Source organism: Pipra filicauda, unplaced genomic scaffold (assembly GCF_003945595.2).
Source record: "Pipra filicauda isolate LSUMZ 115617 unplaced genomic scaffold, ASM394559v2 scaffold186_size1760508_pilon, whole genome shotgun sequence".
Lineage (NCBI taxonomy): Eukaryota > Metazoa > Chordata > Aves > Passeriformes > Pipridae > Pipra > Pipra filicauda.
This window is the reverse complement of record NW_024104294.1, coordinates 1,493,494-1,521,081: the sequence shown is the minus strand read 5'-3', so window position 1 is coordinate 1,521,081 and position 27,588 is coordinate 1,493,494. Positions and strand designations below refer to the sequence as shown.

At 43.5% G+C, this 27,588-nt stretch overlaps 1 protein-coding gene across 3 annotated transcripts in view; it reads left to right on the top strand.

Moving 5' to 3' along the window:
• Positions 1-6,677: 6,677 nt before the first annotated feature.
• The window catches only part of LOC113990140 (glypican-5-like), a 359,722-nt gene continuing 338,811 nt past the window's right edge, over positions 6,678-27,588 (top strand). For 2 of the 3 annotated variants that reach the window (XR_005563090.1, XM_027725265.2), the window contains exon 1: positions 6,678-7,029. Coding sequence is in view for 2 of the 3 variants with exons in the window: in XM_027725265.2 (XP_027581066.1) it covers positions 6,870-7,029 (160 nt within the window). In the remaining variant the exon portion in view is untranslated. The remainder of the gene's footprint in view (positions 7,030-27,588) is intronic. The other variant, XM_027725264.2, reaches the window with a different exon arrangement.

Here is a 27,588-nt window from a genome sequence, read left to right as displayed (position 1 = left end):
AGATGCTTTAGTCAAGGGCAGGTACTTCACACAGGTGTATTGTTGGGTTTCTTGATATAACTCCTACTACCAAATTGTAAGGAAAAGAGTGATACCATGGCAAAGGCTTCCTGTGGAAGCATCCATTACCACCACCATCAGGCTCTGCAGGTGTGATGCCACAAGGCTGACAGCAGTCCTAGAAATTCTGTCCTAGCACCATTTGCAGATGTCAGATGGGGAAAGTTCAGTGAGTTGAAGTGAGCAGGTGATGTGAACCTGCCATGCTGTACGTGAGCTTGGTGGCAAGCAGCCTGCTTTTGTCATAGTTGCAGAAAGGGCTGTGCTTTTTCACTAGACTCGACCTGTGGCATGCTGAAAATCCAGAGCCCTCTCTTCCTCCTCAGTTTCTTGTGCTCCTTCCAGAAATAATCCCGGCCTGCTACTGCAGTCCCACAGTCCCTCATGCTGGGAGGCAGCTGAAGAAACTTGTGCCTGGCTACCTTCGCTCTTATTTAACCCTAGGTTCACACCCTTCACACCCTCCCCCTGAAGGGAAGGGGTACTATCATGTTATGTGATCCAACATGTGGAGACTTACACTCTGGACACACAGAAAGTTGAAAAGGTCTGTACATATGCTAGTGGCGTGAGGGAGTAGCAGCACTGTTTTCTGGCTGTATGTGTTCTCATTAAAGAGATTTACTTTGCACCCATACGGTAAAGATATCAAATACTGTTGTACCAGAGCAGTGGTGCTGAGCTATAAAGTTTTGCTACAAAACTGAGCACATAAACAAGTAATCTGAGGACAGAAAGTGGTGGCTGGTGGGAACAGTAATATGAGATGCCAGAGGAGTTCATTCATTTTGATAAACTAGTTGATATTCTAGGATGCTTTCTGCCACATTGATAAAGTGTCAATCTTATAATGAACTTTGCTACTGATGACCTTTCATGTAAAGTTGCGGGACAGAAAGAAAAGATAAACAACTTGAACAACACAATTAAGGCAAACAGAGAATTCAGTCAGTGAGAGACACCAGTATTAAGTAAATCATCCCATGGAAACAGAGCTATTTGGAAATGCAGTGGCATCGCTTACAGTATAGTGGGCAATTAGTTTTAATTAACTTCAAATTCTGACACATAGTTAAAAATCATCTTTTGAGTGCCCAACTAGACAAATGACAGTTGGGGCATTATGTTCTGCAAGAAAAAGCTATTACAAGTATTATAATGATGTTATTAACACTTCTATTATAAATATTATGTGATCTTTTTAATTTTTTATGAACTGTACTTTTGGAAGATGATCTTGTTCCATACCATAAGCCTTTGAATAAGGGCACTGTTTTCAAAGAAAAGATTGAATTTCTAGAAGCTGTTTTGAATTCATTAACAATGTCCACTGAACATCTTGTGACTTTTACCAGTCAGGGAGGAAACAGCCAGGAGTTCTTGTAAGATTATCAGAAATTAAAGGCAGGTTTTGATGTGTATTTTAAGGTTAAATCTGGCACTTTAAATGTGACATATGTCTGTCACTGTGGAAGCCCCAGGTACACATTTTGTGGGAGGTAAGGGGGTGGGTGCTCTGCATTACAACTGCTCAGTGGGGCATGTGTGCCCCAGCCTGAGTCCACACATCCCTCTGCCCTGTGTGTCCATCCAGCTGGACCATTCTGGAGAGCAAAAAATTACTTCCTATATATGTTCTTTTAGCAGTGTATTATAATCCTTAGCACTGTGAGTTTGATGCTGGTGTTTGTGGGACCAGCTTGGTGTTTGCTGTGGTATGGCTCTCCTGTTGTTGGGGCGAGCAGCTTCTGAAAGATGCTTAGTAAGTTACTGACTTCTTTTATATGAAACTTATTTCCATTATTGGTGTTTTGAAGTATGTGAAACTAGAGCTAGATTCTTCTGCTTACCTTATGCAACCTTTGCTCCTTGAGTAATCTCCTTGATTTCCCTTGGGCTGTGTGTGGCAGCTTCTCACATGAGTAAGTTCAGAGCCTACTTGCTTGTCCCAGTTTAAATTAATTTGTATGCTGAGCCATGCAGGTAAGGGCAAAGAGTATATTCATCTTCTCAGCTGCTTGGTGACCAGGATGCTTGAGGAAGAATTCAAACAGAAAGAGCTGGTGCTACTGAGATGGGAAAACTGTTATCGTGCAGTCACCTCCACAGCGTGTTCGTCTTGGATTATGGCAGTTACCAGCCCTGGGAGGTGCTGTTTTATTGAGTCATTAAAATCTGTGCCTTTTCCTCTGTTACATCTTCGCCAAGATACTAATTTCTCAGGGCTATATTTTTTATGACCAAGAAAAAAGCTACTCCTCTGGGAATTAGACTGATGTTCTCAGCTCATGTCAGAGAACATGCACAGCAGTCTCTGGGTAGCAGGGTGGGACTTGGAGCTGAGATCTGGAGAGGGAGAACGCTGATATGCTGCACATGGTGTAATTTCTAAATAAGCATGGTGGATCTGATGTCTGCCACGGGAGACAAGTCATTGGGCTGAAGGATTTTTGGCCTGAACCAAAATAATTGCTCTCACACTGTTAAAACGAAACACTAGAAAATTATGAAAAAGTAGAATTCTGTTCAGCATTGTCTGTAGAATGTTTTCTCTTAACTAGTGGCTGTCCTGACTTGCTGTGTTGTCATATCAATTGTATTTCTTTCATAGATCTTCAGCTGGTTGGTGGCCTAATAATGTTTTTAAAAATGAGTTTTATGGTAGAGTTAACAGCTGTGCTTTTCAGGCATGATTTTTTTTTCTTTCAGAAAAAATATGACAGGCACTTGTAAACTGTACATTTGGTAAAGTGAAAAATATCCATGAAACAATGAGCCAGCAGAGGAATACTGCATTCTGATCACCAAAAAGGTCTGCACATATTTTTTCCATGTGGAGTACATGCAATGCAGGAAACAGTTCATGATATGGCAGAATGCTCGTTCTCCTTCTGCTCAGTACTTGGAGTGTATGAGAAGAGAACAAAATGGAATCTCTAAACAAAAAAGAGAATGATAGGTTTCTACTAGTAATTTTTATTTTAGTTTCCTAGTGCTCATCACTTAACATGATGAGGAAATTGAGTAAAATTACCAGAAATTATTTTCATTCAGTGCTTTTTAGTCTTGGCATATTTATGAATATTTCATGCATGATTTTTTTTACTATTTAAGATCTATATTTAAAATTTCATACTCAGCTTTAAAGTTTGCTCTGACTTGAAATATAGTAGTCTTTAGAAAATAGGTTTAACTTTCTTAAAAGAAGAAAAAAACCCGAAAATTATAAAAACCTGAAAAGAGAAACTTGTCTTAATTACAGAGAGAGGATTTTGCATTTCTTTTGAAGCTGATTAAGTTGTTTTTTAAATGAAAATCAGCATGTGTTTTGGGCTCATTCCAGTGACTTAGTGGACAGAAGTGTAAAATTAAGGAACCTGTTTGAGTTCCTCAGGTGCTTCAGTAAAACGTGAACCTTAGAAAATCAGACCTCTAAAGATAAAATAAGGTTTTAAAGACTAGATTACTGGCTTTCCTGGCCTGGCTGAGACATACACAGCAAAGCTTTCCTCTGGCAGCCGAATTGGCGAGAGCAGACCTGGTGCCCATTACGTCTCACTGGTGGAAAATCCTGCATTGGAGATGAGCTTATCTTAAACATAAGGGAATTAGTCCAGCTTCCATTTAAATCACTGGCAAAGCTCTGGCTATATTCAACAAGGGAATGGCTGAGGTAGCAGGAACACAAAACCCTGTTTCTAGGCCTGATCCCAGTTTTTCTTATATGCCCAAAGCTCATGCTGAGTATTGTGGTCACTTTAGCAGGATTAAGACCGAGCAGATTGTTTGAGCAGATTTATATTGCTATACATTGTAAGAAGTACTGATACAGTTCTCAGTGATGTACAATTAATAAATACGCATGTTATAATACAAGACACCTGTTGACAAGGTGAGATTGTTCCAATCAAATTGCTCAAGTGTGATAGAATGTCACGTACAATAATTAGCTGAATAGCTCTTCTGTTATCTGCAGCCCTCTTCCAGCAGAGCACTTGGGCATGTGTTTGCCATGAAGCACCTGACTACCTCCATGAAGTCAGTCTGACTGCCCTGCTGTATGTGGAGCATGTGTTTCGGAGAAATAAGGCCTAAATTAATTGGAGTCCACTGTATTATGCCTGTGGTGTGTGTTCTCAGTCCTTTGGGAAGTCAGTCACGTCCAAATGTGACACTTTGGTTTCATCATCACTTCATAGGGAGAAACACCTGCAGTGCCTGTCACTTTACACTGGGTGGGTTTCAGTAGCAATCTTGCACACTCATGGGTGCCAGAAGGTTATATTTGTCACCAAAGCAGTGCCAGGAGAGAGGTGTGATGGTTCAGTGTCAGCCCAGACATGCAGGGAGGCCAGTGGTTACCTGTGGGTTGTGAGTGTGCGTGTGAACGCCTGGGGCTGCTGATGGTGGTAATGACTATCTCCTTGCTATGGATGTAATCAGTGACAAAAACATACACCTGAACAGTGTGTGGAAGGTCAACATTTTTTTGCAGAGGGGAAAAAAAATTAAACTCCAGCCCAAAAAAATGTAACGTGTCACCTTCATTTAATGCTTCTATAGTTATCACAAAACAACAAGAAATATAAATATTATGTACTGAAGTAACCAGTATTAAATGTATGGGTGTTACAATTCACTGACATGGTTTTTACTGAATTTGGGCATGTGCATAACTCAGGTTCCTTGGCAGGATTTTGAGGAGAGGAGGGGAGGTGAAGATGGTAACATAATGGACTGTCCTCTACTAATGATCTGAGGACCAATTAAAAAGTAAAATAATTGTCACATGACTTAAAAAGCCAGGTGAGGAAAAGAACACCCATCATGTAAAGATGAGGCATTAAAATAAACCATGCTAGAAAATAATTAGCCATTTGAGATTTGAACTTGCCACCCACTGAAAACAATGGCAAGAATCCCACTGAATTAAATGCCTCGAGCCCTTGCACGGGCCTCATTTGATGATATTAATAGAATAACATATACGCCAAATAATGCTGTTATTTGTCAAGTAAATTATTCATCAGATCAATCATCCTGCCATTTCTTTTTTGGCAGAGCTCCCACTGAAGTCAATCGGAGTATTGTCTGAATTAAAGTCTTTTAGGACTGGGCCCAAGGTTATGCAAAATGCTACTGGGGGCAAATTATTTATCTTCCTTGTGTACATAAACCCACATGCTGGACAATAGTTTGTCACCCAGGGTACTGTGCCTTATGATGCTAATTGTTCTTTCACTGATGCTGATTATTCACGCATCTCTCTTTAATCTACCCGTTGCCCCCTCGATTTGATCCTGTTAACGTGTGTATGTAACTTAAAGCTTGGTGGCTGTATAACCCATATTAAGCTGACAGCAAAGTTAACCTGTATTGATGTCCATGGCCATCAGCCCTTTGGGTATGCTGTCTTGTCCTGTGGTGTCCTGGGCTCTTGTCTGACCTTGGAAAACTGCAGGATGAGCCAAGGACTCAGAACACAGGGCTTCAAAAGTGACTTGTTCTCTGCTTTGGAGTTCAGAAGCCTGATTAAATGGCTGGTTTGTTCTTCCAGTTTGGGTTTTTTTAGTCTACAAGTTAAATGTTCTGAATCAAATTGCTTTTTCTTCAAAAGAGTGAGAGTTATCTCTTATTGTCTTGATAAAATACAAGCAAATCGTTTAAAGGATTTGCACTTCTAGCTATTAAAATACAACTCGGGCAACTTCAGCACTGAGTTCAGCCTCTCATTACTACCTATGGGAATGTATAATGGTTAAATTAGCTGCAGGTGGGCTCCCCCGTTGCTCCAGAAGCACATTAGAAGCATCTTGAAGGTTGCAAGTAACCTTAAAGAAATCGCACATAATGGCCTCAAACAATAGTCATTCTTGTAGCTCCTAACGTGCTCCATATGCCTGAAAGGTACTGTGCAAATGAGGCTCTTTGTGGGAGACCGCTTGGGTTTGGCTTCTCTGGAAATGGAGTGTTTGTGTGAAATGGAAGATATTCATGGGCGTTGAGGGTAGTTCTGTTCTCAAACGTGTGGTAGAGCAGCTGATACCGAAGCTTGCTTAGGGCGGTGAAAAGATCGCAGACCAGCTCTCTGACGGTGACAGTGGCTGCTCTCAAGGTGGTGTCATCCCCAGGAGGGGGCTATGTCCCCCAGACCATATAGGATAGATCTGCCGCTGGCTTTTGTCCAAATGAACAATTTATATCCGCAGATGGTATAGAGAGATGTATCCTGGTGTAAAGTCTCTGCTGGGACTGTTGGCTGGAGTTAACACTTGTCTAGTGAAGACCCTTCCATGTCATCTGCTAGGAATTTCGGAATCGAAGCAAACCGTGCACCCTGCAGCGCTCAGGGGGTTTATACCTACTGCTCTGACTGCTCCTGTACCTGTTGTTACCAACGACCACAGGCTGCGAGCGCGTCTCTCCCTTGGTGCTGATCATCTTTCTTTCGGGACTCTTTCCACTGACCTCGGTTCGCTCCCTTAGTCTGCGTGGCCCGCAGGGACCGCACCGCTGCTCTTGGAGAACTTCCGTGTCGGTGTCCCGCGGGGCCGGGCAGCAGCTCCCCCCGAGGCGTGTCACGGGAGCTGTGCCAGGGCTCTCTCCCCTCTCTCCCTCCTCTCCGGCCGCGATCGGGGGGCGGTGGCGCCCCTCGTACCCCGCGGGGAGGGGAGAGGAGGGGAGGGGAGGGGCGGGCGGCGGCGGCGGCCGCTCCCGCCGAGGAGAAGCGCGGGCGGCGGGCAGGGCAGCGCTGCCGCCGCCGGGACCGGCACCGGGACCCGGCCCGCGGCCGTGTGCCGGGCTGCGAGATGGCCGCCAGCGCCGTCCTAGGGCTGTGGCTGCTGGCGGCGGCGGGGCTGTGCGGCGGGGCGGCGGCGGGCAGGTCCCCCAGCTGCCACGAAGTGCGGACGGCGTTCCAGCTGCGGCAGATCGGGCCCCTCAAGCTGGTCCCCGACGTACCCACGGCCGGTCAGTACCGACACACCTGCGGGGGGCTGCTCCGCGAGCGGAGGGGATGCGGGGGGCTCGGGGCTCTGCCGCTGCGAGCGGCCGGTGCGCCCCCGGTGCCTCCATCCAGCCCGGCTTTGCTGCCGGCGCGGGGAGCGGAGCGCGTTTGGAACGTCGCTTGCTAAAACAACTAAAAGATTTTGTAGGAAGAGCAGACCGGGATGACTCCTGCGGTTTTACATTGTGCAGGTGCTGTTTGTCGGTCTCCACCGTAAGCGCGGTCTGTCTTACCCGCGTGTTTCAGACCTGTGCGGTCCCTTTGCTGAGTACCTGCCGCAGAGGATTCTTCGCGGAAAGGATCTCTGTCGTGGAACTCAAATCAGTAGCCGAGTCGTTAGGGAAGGCTTGTTTTACTGCTCAGATGTGGGGTCCTCGAGCGGGTGGTGAATACTCTCTAAATTCTGATTTGGAAGAGTTATCCTGCAGATGAATTCGGGAGCGCTGTCATAAAGAGAGGCAGGGGTGACACCTTGGAAGGACACAGCCAAAAGAACTTGGGTTTTGCTTAGTTAAGCAGCAAGTCTGCAGCACTTGGGAAAGTTGATGAGCGGAGCGGTGTTCCCTTTTGCCTTTTCACAGCTCCTGAACAATGCCTGGCAGCACTGAAAAAGGGGAAAGTAACACACAGATAATAAGAACAGGTTATTTTTTTTTTGCGTATTCTACAACTACTCTGTAAAATTCATGGCAAGGGGATAAATTGCTTTATAGTATAAAAACGTGATTAAACTCGTGAATGACAATGTATCTGTCTAGATAATAATGGAGTTGCATCGCTCACTTTTACATGTTTTCCAACCTAAACGATTCAGTGAGTCTGTTTGAAGAAAATGTTTACAGGAATCGGAATAAGAAAGCAGAAACTATCAATCTCATGACACAATCTCTAGCTGCCTTATGCCAACAGATGTGTGACAGTATAAGTTTCAGTTTGGGTTGTTGCCTTGTTGTGTGTGTGTGTGTATTTGTTTGTTTGTTTGTTTTTGAGCAGTTCAATTCAAAGCCTGCAGAGTTTGATGGAAAGACTTCTTATCTTAGATGAGTTTTGGATATGTTTTCTGGCATGGGTTTCTGTCCTGGAGATTAAATTTGATAGGCCATTGGGCTGATCTCTTAGGGCTGTGAATGACTGCATAGTGCTGATGATCTTCACTTTGCATGAAGTAGCTGAGATGACACATAGGTGTAGAGTTATCCTTGGGTAAGGAATCATTTGTCATTTTGTGGCAAGAAGAGATCTGCAGGAATGGCATTTTGAAACTTGGTGCTACTGTTCTGTGCTGATAGAGGCATGAGGTCATGTTTGTCTTGGAGAGCTAAAAAAGAGGAAAAATGAGGCTTTTCATCCATTTCGATGAAAGCTTAACCCTCTCTCCTGAGCTCTTTCTGGAAAAAGTTCCTCAAACTTTAAATTGATTGTTTTACAGTTTCTGTGAATCTCTGCTGCTGTAGATGAAACTTAGAGAAAATTCTGCATTTGCAGAAGGTCAGGGTGTAGATGCGGTGATACTTCAGAGAATCCTGGAATGATTTGGGATGGAAGGGACCTCGGAGATCACCTAGTTCTAACTCCCTTGCCGTGGAGGGTTCTTTCATTGTTTTCTTGTGTCATATTGAACTTTCCTGTTGAATAACAAGCTCTTCGAAAATAATCTGCATGAGAGAGGGTAATGTGCTTTTAAATTTTAGCTCATAAAGGTTTCTTTTGAAGAGGAGTGGAGCAGAGCTGCAGAAAGTGGTGCATATTGATCGTCCCTGTTTCTTGAGTATTACTCAGCTCCACCAAAGGTTTTGTGCTTTAATGATGATAGCTTGCCAGGCAGTTATGTGTCCTGTGCTCTCTTTTAATGAGATACTGAAGTGTTTTCCAGTGTTTTCATCTGGCAGCTATTACTAGTGAATATATATTAATACAACCTACCCTTCACACGTTTCTCTCTCACACTGAGGCTCGTTTTATTATGAATTTTAGCAATACACAAATGTTGAAGCGTGTCCCGTGAAGACCTCAAATGTCAGTTAAAGCAGAAGAGGGAAAGAGTGATGGGCAGGTGGGGGTGACACTGGAGAGCAACTCACTTCTGGTCCCGTGGGCCAGACCTGCACTGCACTGGGGTGCTCCTCAGTCCTCAGTACCTGCATGCTGGTTTTGAATTATTTTCTCTAAAGACTGAAACTTTTGCAGTCCTGATTGTTTATGAGATATTTTCAATCACAAGAGTGTTGAAAACCCTTGACTAATCTCAAGCTACTATTTACAGGCTAATACAACAAATCTGACAGAGGTTTAAGTCTTAATGATTACGGAGTTCTTATAACCTTTGGGAGAACTGGCAGCTCAGTTGAGGAGAGAGGCCCAACTCAGTGCTGGGAGAGGGATCAGCAGACAGACTGTCAGGTGTATGTTTTCTCTCCTCTCTTATGGGTGGTGCCCATTTCACCTGTAATAAAATTAAATACTTGGGAGAGTTTGTAGCCTGTACCCTCTTGTGGTGTATTAGTTGTGGCCGCGGTGCTGAAGATGCATGCTGATGGATCTAGGATATGATAATGGATCCTGGATACAAGCCCTATGGGGACTGGTGGACTGGAAGCTGCTTCCCTGTGTTCGCCTGGTCTGCAGCAGGTCACTGGGATTGCGGAGTGGATGGGAGAGGGGTGTCAGCAGTATGTACAGTGAGATGTGGCTTTGGGCAGGAGCTCCCAGCCTCTTGTATAAAATGTAGTGGCAAGGGAAGGAAGAAGACTCCTGAGGAAAAAACGCTTTTCTTTTTGAGGTGCAATGTGACTCTTGCAGCAACCTTTCTGGAAATTGTCACCACCTTAGAGGTGTCCAGGAGTTTTTTTTTAAATTTCTCTTCCACAATTTCCCCCCAAAGACATGAGATTTTTCTGCTTTGGATTCTAGTCTGTTATTGAGGGCAGGGTTAAGGAAGAAGTGTTTGGACATGGGATGGATAAGAGGCCCAAACAGGTATTTTTGAGCAGCAGATCTTCTTGGTCTGTCTCTAACACTTCCTTCTGTACTAGTGGAGTCAGTGCTCCTGTCTGGTACCCCACTTTTCTGGAACAGCAGGAATGCTTCAAGGGTAATTTGCTGCAAATAATAACAGACAGGTTGGTCAGGTAAGGGTACTACTGCCTTGTCTGTGATCCACAGGAAAGGATTTTTTTGTGTCTTCCCCCGGACTGGAAAATGAGGTAATGTGTTCCCGGACTTGTACTTTGATTATCACAGACTGAGCCGGGATGTTTTTGTAGGAGCTCCTTGGTTAGCAGTTTGATGAGAGAGAATTCTATGCTGTCTCCAAGGGTGAACGGCTGTGTTAATCCTGCCAAGGGCCTAAGCCTTTGGTTCCAGGGAGTCTGGATACCTCAGACTTGATGTGTGCTACTACTACTTGATGTGTGCTCATGGTATTGCTCCCAGACACGGGGCCGCCTCGGCGATGCCCTGTAAGCCCTGGGTTGTGTTACAGCATTCCCTGCACGCTGGCATGGGCTCCCTGTGAAGTTCCGGTTATTCAGAGGCTGCTCTGTGGCACGGAGCACAGTGGTGCCTGCCTGGCACTGCTTTCCAAGTTCTCAGTAGGAAAACTGAATGAACCCAACTGGAGTCTGTGACTTGTCTGCATTCAGGCAGTGAATTGGAGCAGAACCAGAATAAAAGTCCTCTTGTGATTCCTTTGGTAATCGTGTGACCACGAGAACATCCTACCCATTTATATATGCTCAGTTCTCTCTCTGGCTGATTGACTAGTGTATGAGCATGCAAAAAAACCCAAGTCTGTAAATGTATGATAAGAGAGAAGAATTGGGCTGATTTCTGGGAAGCAGAGAAAATATTTGTCACTTGTGAAAGAATTCTAGGAACTCTTTACCTTCTAAATAATCATCTTGTGGAGAACTACCAAAGGGATGATTAGCTTTATCTTGCTGCTCTGCTGCTTTACAAAGAGCACAGATTCCCAGGTTATGCTCAGGGATGCACTTCTGAAGGGGAGATTTTGTCCTGTTAAAAGCTGCTTTATTATCCTCTGTCATCCTGCACCTTAAATCAGCAGGAGTGTTCATTACCACGTGTGTGTGCTGAACATCCTATGGCAGAGCTGGACATGCATTAACGATTTATACATTAAGACTGTTTTACTTTCTGCATAGTGACAGGAAAGTCCAAGATTCCTACTAGAAGCTCCTTGATGCATGTGGTACATGTGTTAGACTGGATCTCATTTCATCTCAGCCTGTGGCAAAGCTCCCCATCTATGTTGAGAAAGGAGCATGCCACACGTTATTTTGTTGTTTTTCTCTTAACACTCAGCTTTTTATTTCTATCTTGTTGATGAGAACTCTGTAGTTCCCCTGCTAAAGGTGCGGTAATGAAATGCATTTTGCTCCCAGCAGCATTCTGTCAAAAGCCACTGCTGATTCTGGTGTGTGCCAGATGTGACATGTACTCGCTTTATTGGCTCTGGGAGGTCTTTGCCCCATCAGAGTGAGATGCTAAAATCCTGTTGTGTGAACTGCACTTCATACTTGTGTATCCTGTTCACCTACCTTACGTGGCTGTGTGGGACTACCTTCAGTAGGGTGGATGAAAGGTGCATCTGGGAGCAAAGATTGCTGGGTGAGCACAGGTGTGTTAATGCTTAGAAACTGCATAGGGTGCTTAAGATTTTTAAAAAAGGCACAAAAAATAATCTTGTTTCTATGAGGTTTCTGTTTCTTTTAGACAATCTTGAGTGTAATACAAGTTTGAAATGTCCTTGGCGTTACTTAGTATTTGTTTATTTATGAACACACAGGCTTCTTGTTGGTTTACAGCACAGACTACCTGTTGGAGGGACGGACTGGTCCAGTGTAAGATGGATTCTATTCCCATCTTTGTCACTCTCTGCATAGCCAAGGCCAGTTGTGTCTCAGTTTCCCTGTCTACAGGCTGTATCATGGTGTGTTAGTGTGAGCGCTTTCATTGCTGAAAAGCTGCTATTAAAGGGCCGTAGACTGCAGCCAGAAAAAACATCAGTGAGTTCCATCTTATTTCTTCAGGCTGACTTTCACTTAATTCTTTATGTGAGGAAAAAGGCTAGAAGTCACCTTGGTTTCTGAAACTGAAAGCTGTCCTTCCTTCGCTTCTCTCATCCAGCCTCTGAGCAGTCAGGGGGTGTGTATTCTGTACTTGCTGTGATAGGTGTTCTGAGTAGAAGAAAAGCTATGCTTTTGCAGCCTGCAACCTCTGAAGAAAGGTTCCTTGCTTCATTAATCTTTTCAGGATTTTTTAACGCTCTTCAGGCTCAGACAGAAGTGTTAACCTGAGGCTGGTGATGGCTGTGGATGCAGGCAAGACTTCTGCCAGCAGTGATATCTTTTTTTTCCCTTCTTTTGCTGTGTCTTAAATTTCTGTTTGACGCAGGACCAGCTGCCCACTCGGTAATGCCTCCTGGGAGTCATCTATAGGCAAAAAAATCTGTTTAAACTTAGTGCCTCATAAAGATGGAATTGCTGTTCCACTTCCAGGTGGAAACCTGCACTTTTCATATCTATGAGCCCCAAAAAGCATTGTCCTTGGTGACTTACATGAACATTTGGTCCAGGTGAGAAGATGACTGGCTTAGATCAGCCTTTCCTGTAAATGTCTTGGGAAGGAATCCAAGAGTCAGCAGAGAACCTGCTCTCCCCCAGCGCAGTCTTGTTGTCAAACTGAGTCACGGGAAAGAGCCAAGTATTCCTACAACTCGTATGGTCTACTTATTCTTTCAAAAATCTCTGCTGAAAAGACTGTATGGTGATTTTTTTTTTTAATAGTTAGCTTGAGGCCTGGTGATTCTGGTGTTGAACTGGATCTCAGGATGGAGAACAAGCTTAGTCAGAAATGACCCATCCTTAAAATACTGGTGGCTCTCAAGAGCTGCCTCTATAGCATGTTATGTGCCATGGAAGTTTTGCTGTCGGATTGTTATCAGAAATTAATATAAAAATAATGCCCCCCACCCCTGTATGTTGCGGGCATGATAATGGCTGTATAAATCAATAAAGTAAATATGTCAAAATAAGTAAAAGCTTTTGTAAGGATTAATCATGAAAATTGGCATAACCTGAGGATCTGTAAAAAGCAAAAATATGTGCAAAATGCACCCTGGGCAGTGAAAGGGTTTAGCTTTTAAATGGTATAAAACTAGAGCTAGAGTTCCAAGTATTGTAAAGTCTTTGTAATTGAATCTCTCTTCTATGAAAGCATAAAATGACATGATAAAAAGCCATATGTTTAATAATACTTCAAATACATACTCATCACTTAGGAGTTTAGAGCACAGCTACTGCTTTTAGGGGAAAATAAGAATTTTGATGGATCAGAATCAATTTGCAAACAGCAGCCAGGCCTGCAACAACATTTATACTTAGTGTATCAATTGGTTGATTTGAATTAGGTATCAGTATTTGATATGATAAACTCATCCTGATATCTCTAAAGATATATTTAAAGGTATTTGTTTTGTCCACATTAAAGTAACTACTGAGCAACATCAGTGGATGAAATAAGGCACCTCGCTAATATTTAATGATTTATATTAAAGATGAAATTGTATGGGGAGGCAAGCCTCTTTCTGCATTCTACAGAGAAGATGTAATATTTTAAGGCAGTATATTATTTGATGGAAAAACATAAAATACTTCTTCAGTATCTTCTTCAGATTGGATCCACAGAATTAACATGAGCCTCAAGCTAAGAGCTGGGTCCACAGGATTACGTAGCACAGACTTAGGAGAACAAGGTTTTTCCCTCTTTCTGTGTCCTTCATGACCCAGGGTGGTCTGTAGATCCAAAGTGTGCTGGTCTGGAAAGGGAACTGACCTGTGCTGTGTGTGGAGCAAAGGTAGTAGGACTGTGTGCCAAGCTGTTCCGTCCATTAGAAAGGTAACAGGTGTCCAGAATACTTTTTTATGGCTGTGTTTTGTCCCTTACAAGAGCTAAATATTTTTTGTAGCAATGCTGACACGTGCACTGAGCCCTTTGTGTCTGAACTGCTTTATCAAGGCTGGTCCTTAGGACCACCCTCTATAGAAGAATGTAATGACAATATTTATCTCCCTATTTTTTAGGATGTCAGATGAAAGTCAAGCAACTGAGAAGACTTTGCCAATTCCATAGTGAGTCCTGTAGTTTAGTGGCATCTGATGGTGGGTAAAGCAGTGCAGCTCAGCAGGGTGACACCCAAAGGACCCCCGTGGATTGAAGGTGGTCTCACCTCTACAAGGTGCTGCAGCCATGCCAAAGGCTTGTCCTGGCAGCCTTGCCAGATGAATTGTATCATGCTTGATACAAGCCCTGGGGCTCTGTGCCTGGTACAGCTATGAGGAGCTCAGCACTATTACGCGAATGATTTATGATGGAGCAACCACCACCCTGCCTCGTATTATGGATACGCACTGTGCGTGTACTTCCATGAGAATAAATCTGTCCATTTTACTCTTTTCAGTACATCAGTTTTAAAGGATGGTTATTAATTACCTTCCTATTGTATTCATACATGCATGATTAATGTCTGAAGTTTTTACTTATGAAATTTCAAGGCACTAGTTGGAAGAATACAGAAGGAATTTAAGACAATGGAAGAATTTTAAATATCACAGGCAATACTGTTAGATTTATTTTGTGGACTGAAAAATCTCGGGGAAGTATCATTGATATGTATCCTCAGGTTCTCTTTTGCATTTTGATAGCTAAAATATAGGAATAAAGAACAACTGTAGCCAGGCAATTGCATAGGAATTTCAGAGTTGTAGAGGATATAAAATTATTCCCCTAGAAGTTGTCTTTCTACTCTTTTCTTTTGGAATTTATTTTTTAGCCTACTTCATATGATTCTGTGCCATATTCTGCCTTTCTCTGTTCTTACTGAGTTTCTATTAATACTGATGGCCAGCATATATATGCATTTGAAATACGTATATATAGATTTTTTGGTCCTCTGATGATTCTGCTTGCTTCCTGGGGTCATGGTCTTTCCCTTTGCAGAGTTCTTCCATCACATGGTTGTTGTGACAGCTATTCTGGAGGGATATCCTTCTCCAAGGAGCTTGTTCTCACAAAGAGCCCCTACTCTGCTATGCACTCCACTGTCACTGCCATGTCCTTAAAAACAAATGGGAAACAAATTTCAGAGAGCTATGTTGGAACCTGAGGATATCAGATAGGTCAGGGTAGCTTTGTTTGGCAGCTGGTTAAATTGGATAGTTGGACACATCCCTAGATGTTAATGGTTAAATGTATTCATTGTTCCAACAAGGCCCCTATTCATAAGGGGACTATTCTGTGCTCGTTATGCATGCATAATTCCCATTAATGCTACTGGGGGTTAAGGGTGGATAGCGAGGGGGGAAAACCAAGCTGATGTTTATACATCCATGTTTGCACTCAGAGAAGAGGTTTTGTAACACACCAGGAATTGATGGTGTTTTCACAGATCCCTTAACTTTAAATCTCCACTTTAAGGAGAGAATAGGCATGAAAAGTGACATTTGCATAACTGCCTTGCACACCATACTTTGTCAATGACTAGAAATATTACTCCAGTGCTATTATTGGAGAAGCTTTTGAAAGTAATTAAGTGCTTGGAAATTCCAGGTTCTTATTTGAATATCAAAATAACGACTCCGAATCTTTAACTTCTGGCGAAAAGTTTTTGCAAACCTTTGGCTCACGTTAATCGAGGTGACAAGATTTTGTGATTTATTGTACAATATGGGTGTTTTCCATAGAAAACCTTCAGATTAAGGTTCCTCACCTCTTAGCTGCACATCAAAGTCATGTAAAAACCATAAAGAAGCTAAGCATTTCCTAAGAAAGCCTTTCAAGTTCCAGAAAGTGCTTGAACTACTGAGGGTTTTGAAGTCTTCTAATCTCTGACATGGGTGACGTACTAGGCTAGCACTTTTTTGTTTTGTCACAAATCATCCATGCACGTAGTGCAAAGGGACCCTGACAAAGTCATTTTACTTTTGAAAAGGACTGCTTTTTCCCCCTACTATTATGTCTCCCATTCACATCTACATGTTTGCTTCCACTTTGTTCAGGTCTAAGTAGTAGGGCATTTGCATAGTCTTCCCTTTGTTCTTGGTAAATATGGAGTAAAATGAGCAAGATCCGTGCTTTGAAATTAAGACTCTACTCTTGAGAGATCTTAAGGGCCAAATCCTCACAAAAGGTACAGCAACTTAGTGCCAAAGGAGCTGCTGTCCAGGAACAGCTTGCCTTGGGTGTTTGTACTAGGAAATGTGAATAAAGGGAGAGTAATCTGTTGAAAACTGGATGTAATTAGGAAAAGTACACTGCTGAGAGCTGCTGAAAGATTAGAATAATAGAAAATAGTGCTGACATAGACCTGAAGTGATCATTTGGTCCAGTCTTGCTACTTGCAGCCCAGAATAAACTGTGTTTAAATCAAGGATAGAAGGTCACAGCCTTTATAGGCTGTTTGTTCCAGTGCTTAATTACCTTATTGCTTGGGTTTTTTCCTAATACAAAATTTAATTATTCCCTGCCAAAATACAGGCCTTTTGCTTCTTATCCTGTTCTCAGGACATTCCTCTTTGCAGTAACACTGGTATGTGACAACTGCTCTGGTTTGTTCTGCTCTGAAACAGCGCTCTGTGCATTTGCACTAGTGACAGACAGAGCAATAAGCTTTTTGCGTGTGAGTCTAGCCTTGATTTGGGACATGCGCACCTGGAATGAACAATGTGAATTCCAGATGTGACGACTCATTAAACATCATGATTTGATTTGGTGTTTGAGCCCCAAGAATGTTTCATCCTCCTTTATAAGTTTCAGTATTGTGAAGAAGGAGCAAACTGTGTGGGGATATCAAATTCTGTGGACAGTAAAGCAAAATAACTAAGTCACAGATTTGCCATGTAACGGTGGAGGAGAGCGTGCAGAAAAAGGAGTTTTCAAGTGACCAAACTTTCAACAGCAGTTGAGTTGCAAGGCTGCCAGTGGGAAAACTGCAGTGTTGCAGCAGGGCAGCGTGGAGATACGTGGAGACATGAGGTTTAGGTGGGGCATATGCTTCTAACTTAAGTATCCACCTTAGATTTTGCTGGCAGTAGTTCCCTGTCTTGCAGGTATATAGGCCAGAAGATGGAAATTAGGCTACTGTAAACAGAGGAAGATGACTAAAGTTTTAAGTCTTGCAAATAGAAATGGGATGATTTTGAAAGCAAGCCTGAGGATCTCCAGTTATCCAGGTTAAGACTAGATCTGACCCTTAACCCTCTATTTTTCAGTGCTTCACTGTTTTGGGGTGTTCATTCTTGAGCGATGTTGCATTGTTACTGATATAGGAAATTGCTTTGTGGCTGAAGAAACAAGGCTCCAAGAGATCAGGGTTGTGTAAGGTTGTGTCTCCAGGTGGATTTGGTCTTGCCTCCAGCATGCTGCAGATAGCTGTAATCCGGTGCTATGCTGCCAGCAGTGCAGCCATACCTAATGTGATGCTGTGCCTCAGTTCAGATCATTTGCTCCTGCTTCTAGGTCAGCACTTGCATCTTGCCACTCCAAAGCACGTGTGTCTATCTGCAGAATGCTGGGTGACTGTGCTCTACATGGCTTGTCCTGGGAGCCTGTCAGAGGATGAAATCATAGAATGGTTCTGGTTGGAAGGGACCTTGAAGATCATCTGGTTCCAACCCCCTTCCATGGATAGGGATGCCACCCACTAGACCAGGCTGCTCCAAGCGCTGCCCAGCCTGGCCTTGAACACTTTCAGGGATGGGGCATTCACAGCTTCTCTGGGCAACCTGTGCCAGGGCCTCACCACTCTCACAGTAAAGAATTTATTTGTAATGTCCAGTCTTAACCTACTCTCTGTCAGTTTGAGGGCATTCCCCCTTGTCCTGTCATTCCAGGCCCTTGTAAATAGTTTGTCACCGTCTTTCTTGCAGGCTCCCTTCAGGTACTGGAAGTCATCCCAAATCCTTCTCTTCTCCAGGCTGAACAATCCCAATTCTCTTAGCCATTCCTCACAGCAAGAAGTGCTCCATCCCTGTTAATCAGATATCAAACCCTTATGTCCTGTGTTCCCACCTCGTTGTTCTTCCATAAGGAAACACAAAAAAGTGGGAACTGAAAGGCTGGAGTGATGATTTTAGAAGGAACAGGGGCTTACTAAGTAATACTTGGGGAACAGCACACAGGGTCTCATATGGTTGCCCTTCGATGGAGGACAAAATATTCCCTCCTTGCAAATCACAAGAAGATGTGCTTTTTCAGAAGTGCAGGATAGTTATCTTCTCTTTTTACATGGGCAGTTAAAAGGAGAGGTGTAATGAGTCCGAGGGCAAGAAAACAAAGAATATGTAGAAAAGCCACTGCCTTCCCAAAACAGAGTAGGGCTTTTAAAAAAAGAAATTGGAGCCATTGCTCTCGGAGAAAGGCTTTCAAATTTCTGCTCAGAGAAGGCTTGGCTTTAGTCTCTTAATTTTAGTTAACTTTGGGAAAAATATATCTATTACCATTCACAGCAGCCCAAAGTTGTATTTGGCTAAAGCACAGCATTTTCAGTTTCAAGCTACAGTAATCAAATTTACTCTTCCTAACCTAGTTTGCTCTGAGTATGTCAGGAAATACAAACATTCACCCTCCTCTAAAAGCAGCTGTGGTTTGGCTGTACCTGGTTCTGATCTAAAGCTCACTGGGAGCTTCCCCGTTGCTGGTGACAGACTTGTTATGCTCTGTGGCCTTCTGTGATAGCAATAAACCCCAGCTGGGATGAAAAGTGGCTATGTCATTTGCTGGCAGGGCTATTGGCTTAGGCTTGGAAAGTCTATTCTAGAGCTACTATCACAGGTGCCAAAACATTAGCTGAGCAGCAAGGACTGAATAGGGCTGGCTTGTGTCAGTTTGGCTGCTGCTGTGTCTCTGGTGGCTGCCACCCCCAGCCCAGCTTCCTTTCTCACTACCTGCCTCTGGCTTTTCCAAGTGTGGATTGAGTGTAGCCAGTGCTGCCTGGCAGTGTGTAGAGCTAGCCTCAGACAGCTCCGTGGCACGGTGGGCTGCTCTGGACAGCTTGAATGGGGAGCTCTAAACCTTCAGTAATGCTGGTGGTTTTGAATGGAATAGCACAAGCAAGAAGGGAAGGATAATCAGTTCAGTGTGCTGTGAAGGGAGCCTTGTTTGAGTGATGTAAGGGAAGAAACATGATTTCTTAATTTATATAACAGGTGCATAGGATCAAAAGCAGGCCCTGGGAGAACACTGAACATGCACATAGCAAAGGGCAGGCTCCACTAGGAATTGCTTACAGGCTAAGCAAACTAATGAAAGGTGTCATCTTCTTTTCCGTGGGGGAAACAAAGTGTGGAGCCCAAGGGAACTGCCTTAGGTCAAACATACATTGTAGTATTGCCAAGTGGTAGGAGCCTATCAAAGGTTTCCACACTGGTTTTCAAAAGTTGTTTGTCTGTGGTCCCAACCTAAAGGCTTTTAAGACATCTTCCTGCCTCTCCTCAGTCTTTGGGAAGCTGCATCTGTTTCAGAATCCATTATCCTGGCTCAAGATGTCCCAGAAAGATACAGGCCTTCCTGCTAAACACACTACTGGGGTCCAGGAGGAAGTGGTGGAATGTCATATGTGGTGAGCTTGGCTGCTTTCCAGCTTGGGGGTATGGCTGGTACCCAGAAGTCGGGTGAGATTTCATTGTGGACTGTCATTAATCCTGCAGTTCTTCATTCCTCATTGCTGCCTTCATCTGCTCCTGATACCGCCAGGACGTTCTGCATGGTCTAGGCAGACAGAACAGAGCAAAGCCAAAACAAATGAGGAAGGGCAGAAGGCCAGGCCCATCCTGGCTTCAGAAGAACCATGTGCTTAAGTGGAAATATTGTCGTGGCCCTCAATTTCTTGGGGGCTATATTAGCTTGCTAATAGGCCCTTGCTGCTTTTTGGACCACTGAATGTTGTCACGAACTCTGTGATATGTGTGGAGTTTGAACTGTTTGAGCTTCCATTGATTTTCATTGAATGTCTGCAGCTAAAAATCCCAAGTACTTGTCTGAAATCAAATGCAAGTTACTCTAAGGTCATTGAAGTGCTTCTTTATAATTCTTTGTAGGTGCATTTTTCTGTTAATTTTGACTTTTTCAGGAAGGGCAAGTTTTCTGGGGTTTCCTGGCTGTGAATCCTGTTCCATGATTCAGTTGAGAGTTTGACCCAAAGCCCTTCGAGTTCAGAGCTGTGTTAATCTCAAACTATTAAATCCACTGTAGTGGGTCGACCCTGGCCAGATACCAGGTACCCACTAAAGCCGCTCTCTCACTCTCCCTCTGCAGCTGAACAGAGGAGAGAGAAAAAAAACAGCTAAGAATTCATGCATAGAGATAAGAGCTGGGAGAGGTAAGTGACTGATTACCTTCATGGGCAAAACAAGACTCAAAGTGGGGATAGTACTTATATTTATTAGTAACAGGATAAGAGCCAAAGAGTGAGAAATAAAAGTCTTAAAAAATACCTTCCCCCTACCCCTCCTTCCTTCCATGTTTTCCCTCCTCCCCCCCAGCGGTGCAGGAGGATGGGGAATGGGGGTTACAGTCAGTTTTTGTTTCTGCTGCTGCTCAGAGAGAGGAGTCCTTCCCCTGCTCCCGTGGGGTCCCTCCCATGGGAGACAGTCCTTGATGGACCTCTGCAGGGTGAGTCCATCCCTCGGGCAGCAGCTCTTCCCAAACTGCTGTCCCATGGGTCACTCCTCCATGAGGTGCAGTCCTTCATGAATGAGCTGTACCAGCACGGGTGCCCCACAGGGGCCACGAGTCCTACCCGGGAAAAACCTGCTCCAACCTGGGCTTCCCTCTCCACAGGCGGCAGGTCTCCAGCAGGACCCTGCTCCATCTTGGGCCTCCCACAGGGTCACAGCCTCCTTCAGATATCCATATGCTCCAGCATGGGAGCCTCCATGGGCTGCAGGTGGGTCTTTGCACCCCGATGCTCCCCTATGGGCTGCAGGGGCACAGCTGCCCTGCCCTGCTCTGCACCACGGGCCACAGGGGCCTCAGCTCTGGTGCCTGGAGCACCTCCTGCCCCTCTTTCTGCAGTGACCTTGGTGTCTACGTTGTTATTCCCGTGTTCTCACTCTCCTTTTCCCTGGCTGGAATTTTCTTCTGCACAACAACCTTCTGTTCTTAAATATGTTATCACAGAGACGTTACTATTGCTCCTGATGGGCTCAGCCTTGGCCAGCAGCCAGAAGTCGTCCTAGAGCCGGCTGGCATTGGCTCCATGGGACAGGGGAAGCTTCTAGCAGCTTCTAACAGAAGCCATCCCCGTAGCCCCCCCCCCCCCGCTACCAAAGCACAGCCACAGAAACCCACTACCTCCCCACAGAAGCCCGAAGCACAGCAGAGTGTTGTGTCTTTAACTGTACTTGTATTTTGTGTGACTTGATGCTACTGGGTGTCTGCCTTGACATCAGGAGTTGCTGAACCAAGCCCTCTGATACTACTTCCCTTGCCTCTTTCCTGCCCTGTGGAGCATTATTTTGCACATAGTGGTCCAGTATGGAAGAACTGATCTGAGCATAAAATCTAGATTTTTCTCAGACCATCAAAAACAGCCTACTGGTGTCTTGTAAGCAACCTGTGGGGCTGTCAGCTGGTTCTTCTGCATGGTCACAGTGAACGAGTGTTCCTCTCCAGTTGCTGTCATCTATGTTTGGCTCTTTCCTCTCTTGCCTGCTGTGTGTTGCCTTCCAATGCCTGTGGCTCCAATTCGTGGCAACAAACTCCAGTTTTGCATGAGTGTCCCTGCCCCTGACAGTGCCATTGTCTGCATAAGGAACCGAAGAAAGGGAGCAGGATGCAGAGACCTTGTGATACTGTAGTCTTGCTGCAGCCTGTTTTAATTAATTCCTGTGTCATGGATGATGAAGTTTAAGAATTGGCCCTAATGAGGGGTGTCTTGTCATCAGTTGCTTAGTTTTGGTTCTGCTCTGTAAATGATTGGTCTTCCTTTTGTGTAAATGGCAGCAAGAGCACGTTGTGCTTTTCCTAAAATTCTTGCTTATATCATCCAGGTTTTTATAGTTTTCCTCTTTCTTCTCCCTAAAAATGGGAATGGATCCTAAAGAAATTCGTTCAAATACTAGTGAAAACTCTGGAGAAAGTAGCTGTTTCTCATTCTCAAGTCATGCACAAGAGTGAAGTTACACGCAGGCTTACTGGACAAACTGATTGAAAGCGTTTGGGATTTGGGCTGTAAAATTAATACTTAAGCAAGACTCATGTATTTTTAAAAGCAGAAACGTGTTGTCTGAGCACTTGGTTTCACGTATTGCTTTCAAGTGAAATGGCAAAAATGGAAGCATTCAAATCTTGGGGGGGGGGGGAAGGGAGTGTTGGGGAATTATTATTCTTCACTTCTCTAGTACTCTTCTTTCAATTTCACTTTCTGAGGCTGTGACCCAAATATCTAATGGTCCCTTGGTTCCTTTAGATTTATCTTTGCTTTTGTTTCTTCTTCCCGTCTAACCTTCTTAGAGATTTTTATGTTGACAGAAAAAATAAAACAGAAGAAATACAATTGATCATGAACCTATCAATATATTTGAAATCTTCTGTGCTCTGCCACCTTATATAGATATTACCACAGCAGCTAAAGCATATTAGGAACTAGTTCATATTAGAAAGTAATCTGTCAGTGGTAAAAAGCAGTTGTGAACATCTGAATTATGTTTCAGCTTTGCAGTTGAGATGAATGAGGTGATTCACACCTTTTATAAAGCTATTTTATGTCATCTCCCTGTAGGGCTAGATAGACAGCCCAGTATTGATTTGCATTCAGGTGGTGTGTTTTTTCTAACTGTACGGGGCTACAAACCTACTTCTTTCATTTAAAAGCAACTTCAGTTTTGTTGCAAAGTGCTCCATACCTGTCTTCCTGTTTAGGCTTTCCACCTCCTGTGGTTTCTGTGTTCTTTAGTCAGATCACCCTGCAAGGCAGAGTTCTGTGGCAGTGAAATGCTGTCCCCACTGGAGAGCAGAAATGCAGCTGTTAGTTTATCGGATGATATAGAGCAGGAAGATTCACTAGACTCATCTAGGAAATATTTCGTTTGTATGTATGATTTTTTTTTTTGTTGGTGGTGGTGAAAAAATGGATAGGATTTACTGCTGGGAATGCGATGAGACATAATGAAAGATGAATCATAGTAGACTCTAAATTAATGAAAGTTCTTGTAATTTTTCTCTCACCTCTGTATTGCAATTATACATGTTGTCCTAGGAAAACGGAGGAAGGACTTGGCATTACAGTAAATGTAGAAACCCCTTTGATGTAGACCCACTGACCTATATCAGTCTAGATTGTTTTAAAATGTACTTTATGGGCATCGTGTTTTTATATCAACTCCAGGCAAAAAAAAAAAAAAGTATGGATCCTCAAGAGTGTGAATCTCCTGAATCTGCATGTCCTGTGTAGTTAGGAAGCTCTGTAGCAGTCAGTCTTGCTGTCTCCCACATTCAAAGGATCTCACTTAGCACTGGGCTCATGTGAAGTAATTTAATTTAATCAGCATTAAAGAATTTCTCACCTCTCTGTAGGAGTGCAAGCCCTGGAGGAAGTGACCACTGTGCAGTCCTCTGGCCATGGCAGGTAGTGCTTGCCCTGCACAGCAGCTGGCACTCACCAAGCTGTCTCTCTCCTCAGCTGCTCAGCCTCTTAAATTAATGGTTTGGGCTGAAATTCTGTAAGGTGGGTTTCATGCCTTCTGCTACAAAAATTCCTCTCTTTCTGAGATCGGGGCTGACTGGGGGGAAGGCCCGAGGGGGAGGTAGTGAACTGTGGGAGATGAATCACCCTTTCTTTGTTCCTTCCAGAGAGTATTTAGGAGCAGTGGTACTGTGGCCATTCGGCATTGACACCAAAGGTGCATCTCCCAGCAAACTCCTGAAAAAGCATTGGAAAGTCTTGAATTGTGAACCTTGTCTGAGGAGGGTGAGAAGTGTGGAGAGGGACTCAGAGGAGGAAAGAGAGGGCCTGGTTACAGTTTTTGAGGTTTCAGCAAGTCAAAGGGACGTCTGTTTTAGGGCAGTCAGTTTTTCTGTCGCTTGGGCCCAGGCATGAGGCAGGTTCAGTGGGGCACAAACCAAGGTAAAAAAGCTAATAGGCATGCAGTACCCTATGGGGTAGGAGCAGAAGGTGGCTTGGAAACCAGGCCAAAAAATAGAATACAAGAGCGATGAGAACCAGGCAAGCAGCAGAGGGAAATGGGAAAAACTCAGACAAAATGAACTTAGCAAAAGGCCTAACAATACTGAATTGTGCAGATGCTGCTCTTAAGAGCTGTATATTTTGGAGAGTTCCTGCTCTGGAAGCTGATCAGGGCCAGTGCCTGATAGTCTCCAGCTGCCCTGCAAGCTGTGGCACTTGCTGATGCTGCCAACTCTCTGGAGTCATGACATCTAGTCCTTCTCACTGTCCCCTTTCCTGTCCCATTCAGGATTTCCACCCACCTTAAATTGGCTGGTGTAATTGCAGTGCAATCAAATGGTCCTCCCATTTTGTGGGGTTTTATACTTTTTTTTTTTTTTTTTTTTTTTTTTTAGGTCTACTCAGGCACTCTTAGGCTAATGCAAGCTATTTGATTTAACAGAGTTGAAAGTAGCTACACATGCTAGTAGTTACATTAGCATGTTATCTAAGTGGTGCTTGATAACACTGGAGGTGTTTGTCTTTTATCCTTGTTTGTTTCAACTGGAATAGCACATCTGGTCATGGCCTTAGTTATGCTTTGGTGTATTTCAGAAAAACAGTGAGAATGTAAAGTCCAGTGATCAAGTTAAAAAGTGTCTCTGTTAATGTACATTATGCAACAAGGGATCAGGGAAAGGAAATTTTCATGGCTTGTGTTTTCCAAACTGCACTTGTAATTTGCTGTGCTGGATATAGGCACGTTGACAAGCTGAATATAGACAGATGGGACACATTCAGGCTCTGCTTTGGTATTTGGTCAGCTTTTTGCTTTAAAGGGTCTTTTTAACATGCTGTTTGTCTATGTAATCTTTATATTAAAGCTGACAGTAGGATTATTTTAACAAAATAGAGGAAAGAGTTGGAAACAGATTGGAAGATTCTTTCTGAATAGTCAGAAAATATGAGTTGGGTGGGCCTGGCCACAGATTACCTGAGGCAGGAGGAACAGACATCTTCATTGGACTTAGAAAGGGTCTCTGCTCCCTGGAGCTTACCTGGATGTTACTGCTTGCCCAAGGAGCAGAAGGTTTTTTGGGTTAGTTGCTATTTTATGTCCTAGAGCCATTTGCAGCTGTGCAGTGGTCACTGTTGCACTGGCTTGTTGGTTTTTCAGGTAGTTCCTGGCACACACTATTTCAAGCATAATAACTACCATACTTTAAACATTGACAAATCAAATAGTAGCTGTTTGACTGTGCACACTTTGAGCTTGATGGGTTTAATGTGCTTTTTGTGTCTTTCTAGTTGGAAACATTTTATTAGTTGCAGGAGGACTGGGCTGTGGTGTAAGGCTGTGCTCCCTTCTGGGTGAGGATGGCTTGTGTTTGTGGATGAGTTTTGTGACCTCGATCTTGCAGGTGAAGGTGATGATGGTTTTAGCACTGCTGGAGCATGAGAACTGTGTAGGAAAAGAACCTCACAAACTTGTGGCAGTGTACAGTGGTTGGATTCCCTTTCCCTGATGTGGCTCTGTGGGCTCTGCTCATGCATCAAGTAGTTGCAGGGCTGAAAACTGCTTCCTTTTCCATTTGGTTTGGCCTTCTCCCCTGAATTAGTCTGCATTTAATTGCTGAATTTTCCTCTAGCTGAGGCAGCAGCTACACCAGACAGATGAGTCTCAAGAAGGATGAAGCGTTGGCTCCTGTTCAGCTGGGCCAGATACAATATAAGGGACCTTTGGCACCCTCCTCTCTGTTACTAAGGCATAATCAATCTTGGAGTCTTTGAGGACATTTGTACAATGTTAAAATCTTTGGCTTTGGACTAAAGCTTTGTTTAGAAGTAGCATTGAAATGTTTGCCCAAATACAAAGGAATAAAAACTGTCAGAAGATAGATTGCACTGAGCTCACCTTCTGATCGTGCCCAGGACTGTTCTGTGCAGTGCAAGTTAAAGGCTCAGCTTGTTTGGAAAAAAAAAAAATTCCCAATCAGCCTGTCTTTGAAAAAGTTAATGCAGGTAGATCAGTTACTGTGTGATTACTTGTTGTTCTGGTTTCAGAGTATGGCTTTTACAGTGTGTACAGTATTTTAAAGACAGAACTGTTAAACTGCACGGTCAGCCAACAAAATAAATATATATTCAGCTTTTGGAAGAACTTAATTTTGCTTGCTAAACAGGCCTCTCTGCTTTTAGGAAATTATACTGATTGAGTTAACTTTAATGGCCAAAGTCTTAGATTTTATTGGTACCAGAGTTCCGACTGAAGCCCAGAACATTTTGATTTAAAATAAAAAAGTCTCCAAGCAACACACACCAAAATAAACCACAGCTGATTTCAGTAGACCTGGCCAGCTGGAGATCAAGTAAAGATGTGTAGTTTTTTGTGCATTTGGCACCTTAAGTGATTTATAATTTTGACAGGGAGGTGTCTGAAGGTGATACCTTTGGCATGTATTAAATGCTTTGGTGTTGCAGAGGAGTTTTCAATAGGGATCATTGTTTCTTTCCAAAATACTCATTCTTTAGACTCAAGTAGTACATTTTTTTTTCTGCTGTTCTGAATGTGACTTTGTTTTTGAAAGTGGAGCAAGATATTTTATCCTGGTTTTTATAATAACAGTAAGGATTTAAAGTCTGTAGTTTTTCTCACTTTAAAAAATAAGCTGAGCCATAGTTTTAACCAGCACTCAAGGGAAAAAGACTTGAATGGAAAAATAATGTACATAATAAGCAGAGTAATCCTTCCATCTGATCTGAAGCAGAAAACTAATTTGTTTTAGGAAAGCTATAAACCTTTTGGAATTGAAGCCCAGGCATGTACAGGTGAAAGTGTTCTGCTCTGTCAGTAAATTAATGCATAAGAAAATAGAATACAGAGAGGGGGGTCTTGGGATGCAGGTGCTTCACATCTGTGGCATAAAGTTAAGAGTCCTAGCAGAGGGCTCCCATGATGGTCAGGGCTGGAACATGAGGGAATAGAGAGCTAGGTTTGTTCAGTTGAAGGGAAGATTAAGGGAGGTCATACTGCTGTCTTCAGCTGCCTTTTGGCAGAAAATAGAGAAAGTGGAGTCAGATTCTTGCAGGCACACGGTGATACGCTGAGAAGCAACAGACACGAGTTGGAACACGGGAAGTTATCTTTAGATAGGATTTTTTAATTCACTTATTTTACCACGAGAGTAGTAGTAACTTTTTTTTTTTCTCTGGGGGTACTTTAAACTTGGCTGGATGAATCCCTTGTGTAGGGCTTCATCCTACATAAAAAAATCCTGCTTTAAAGGGTTGAACTAGAGGTTCCTCCAAACTAAATCATGAGTTAGGAAATGAGAGGCAG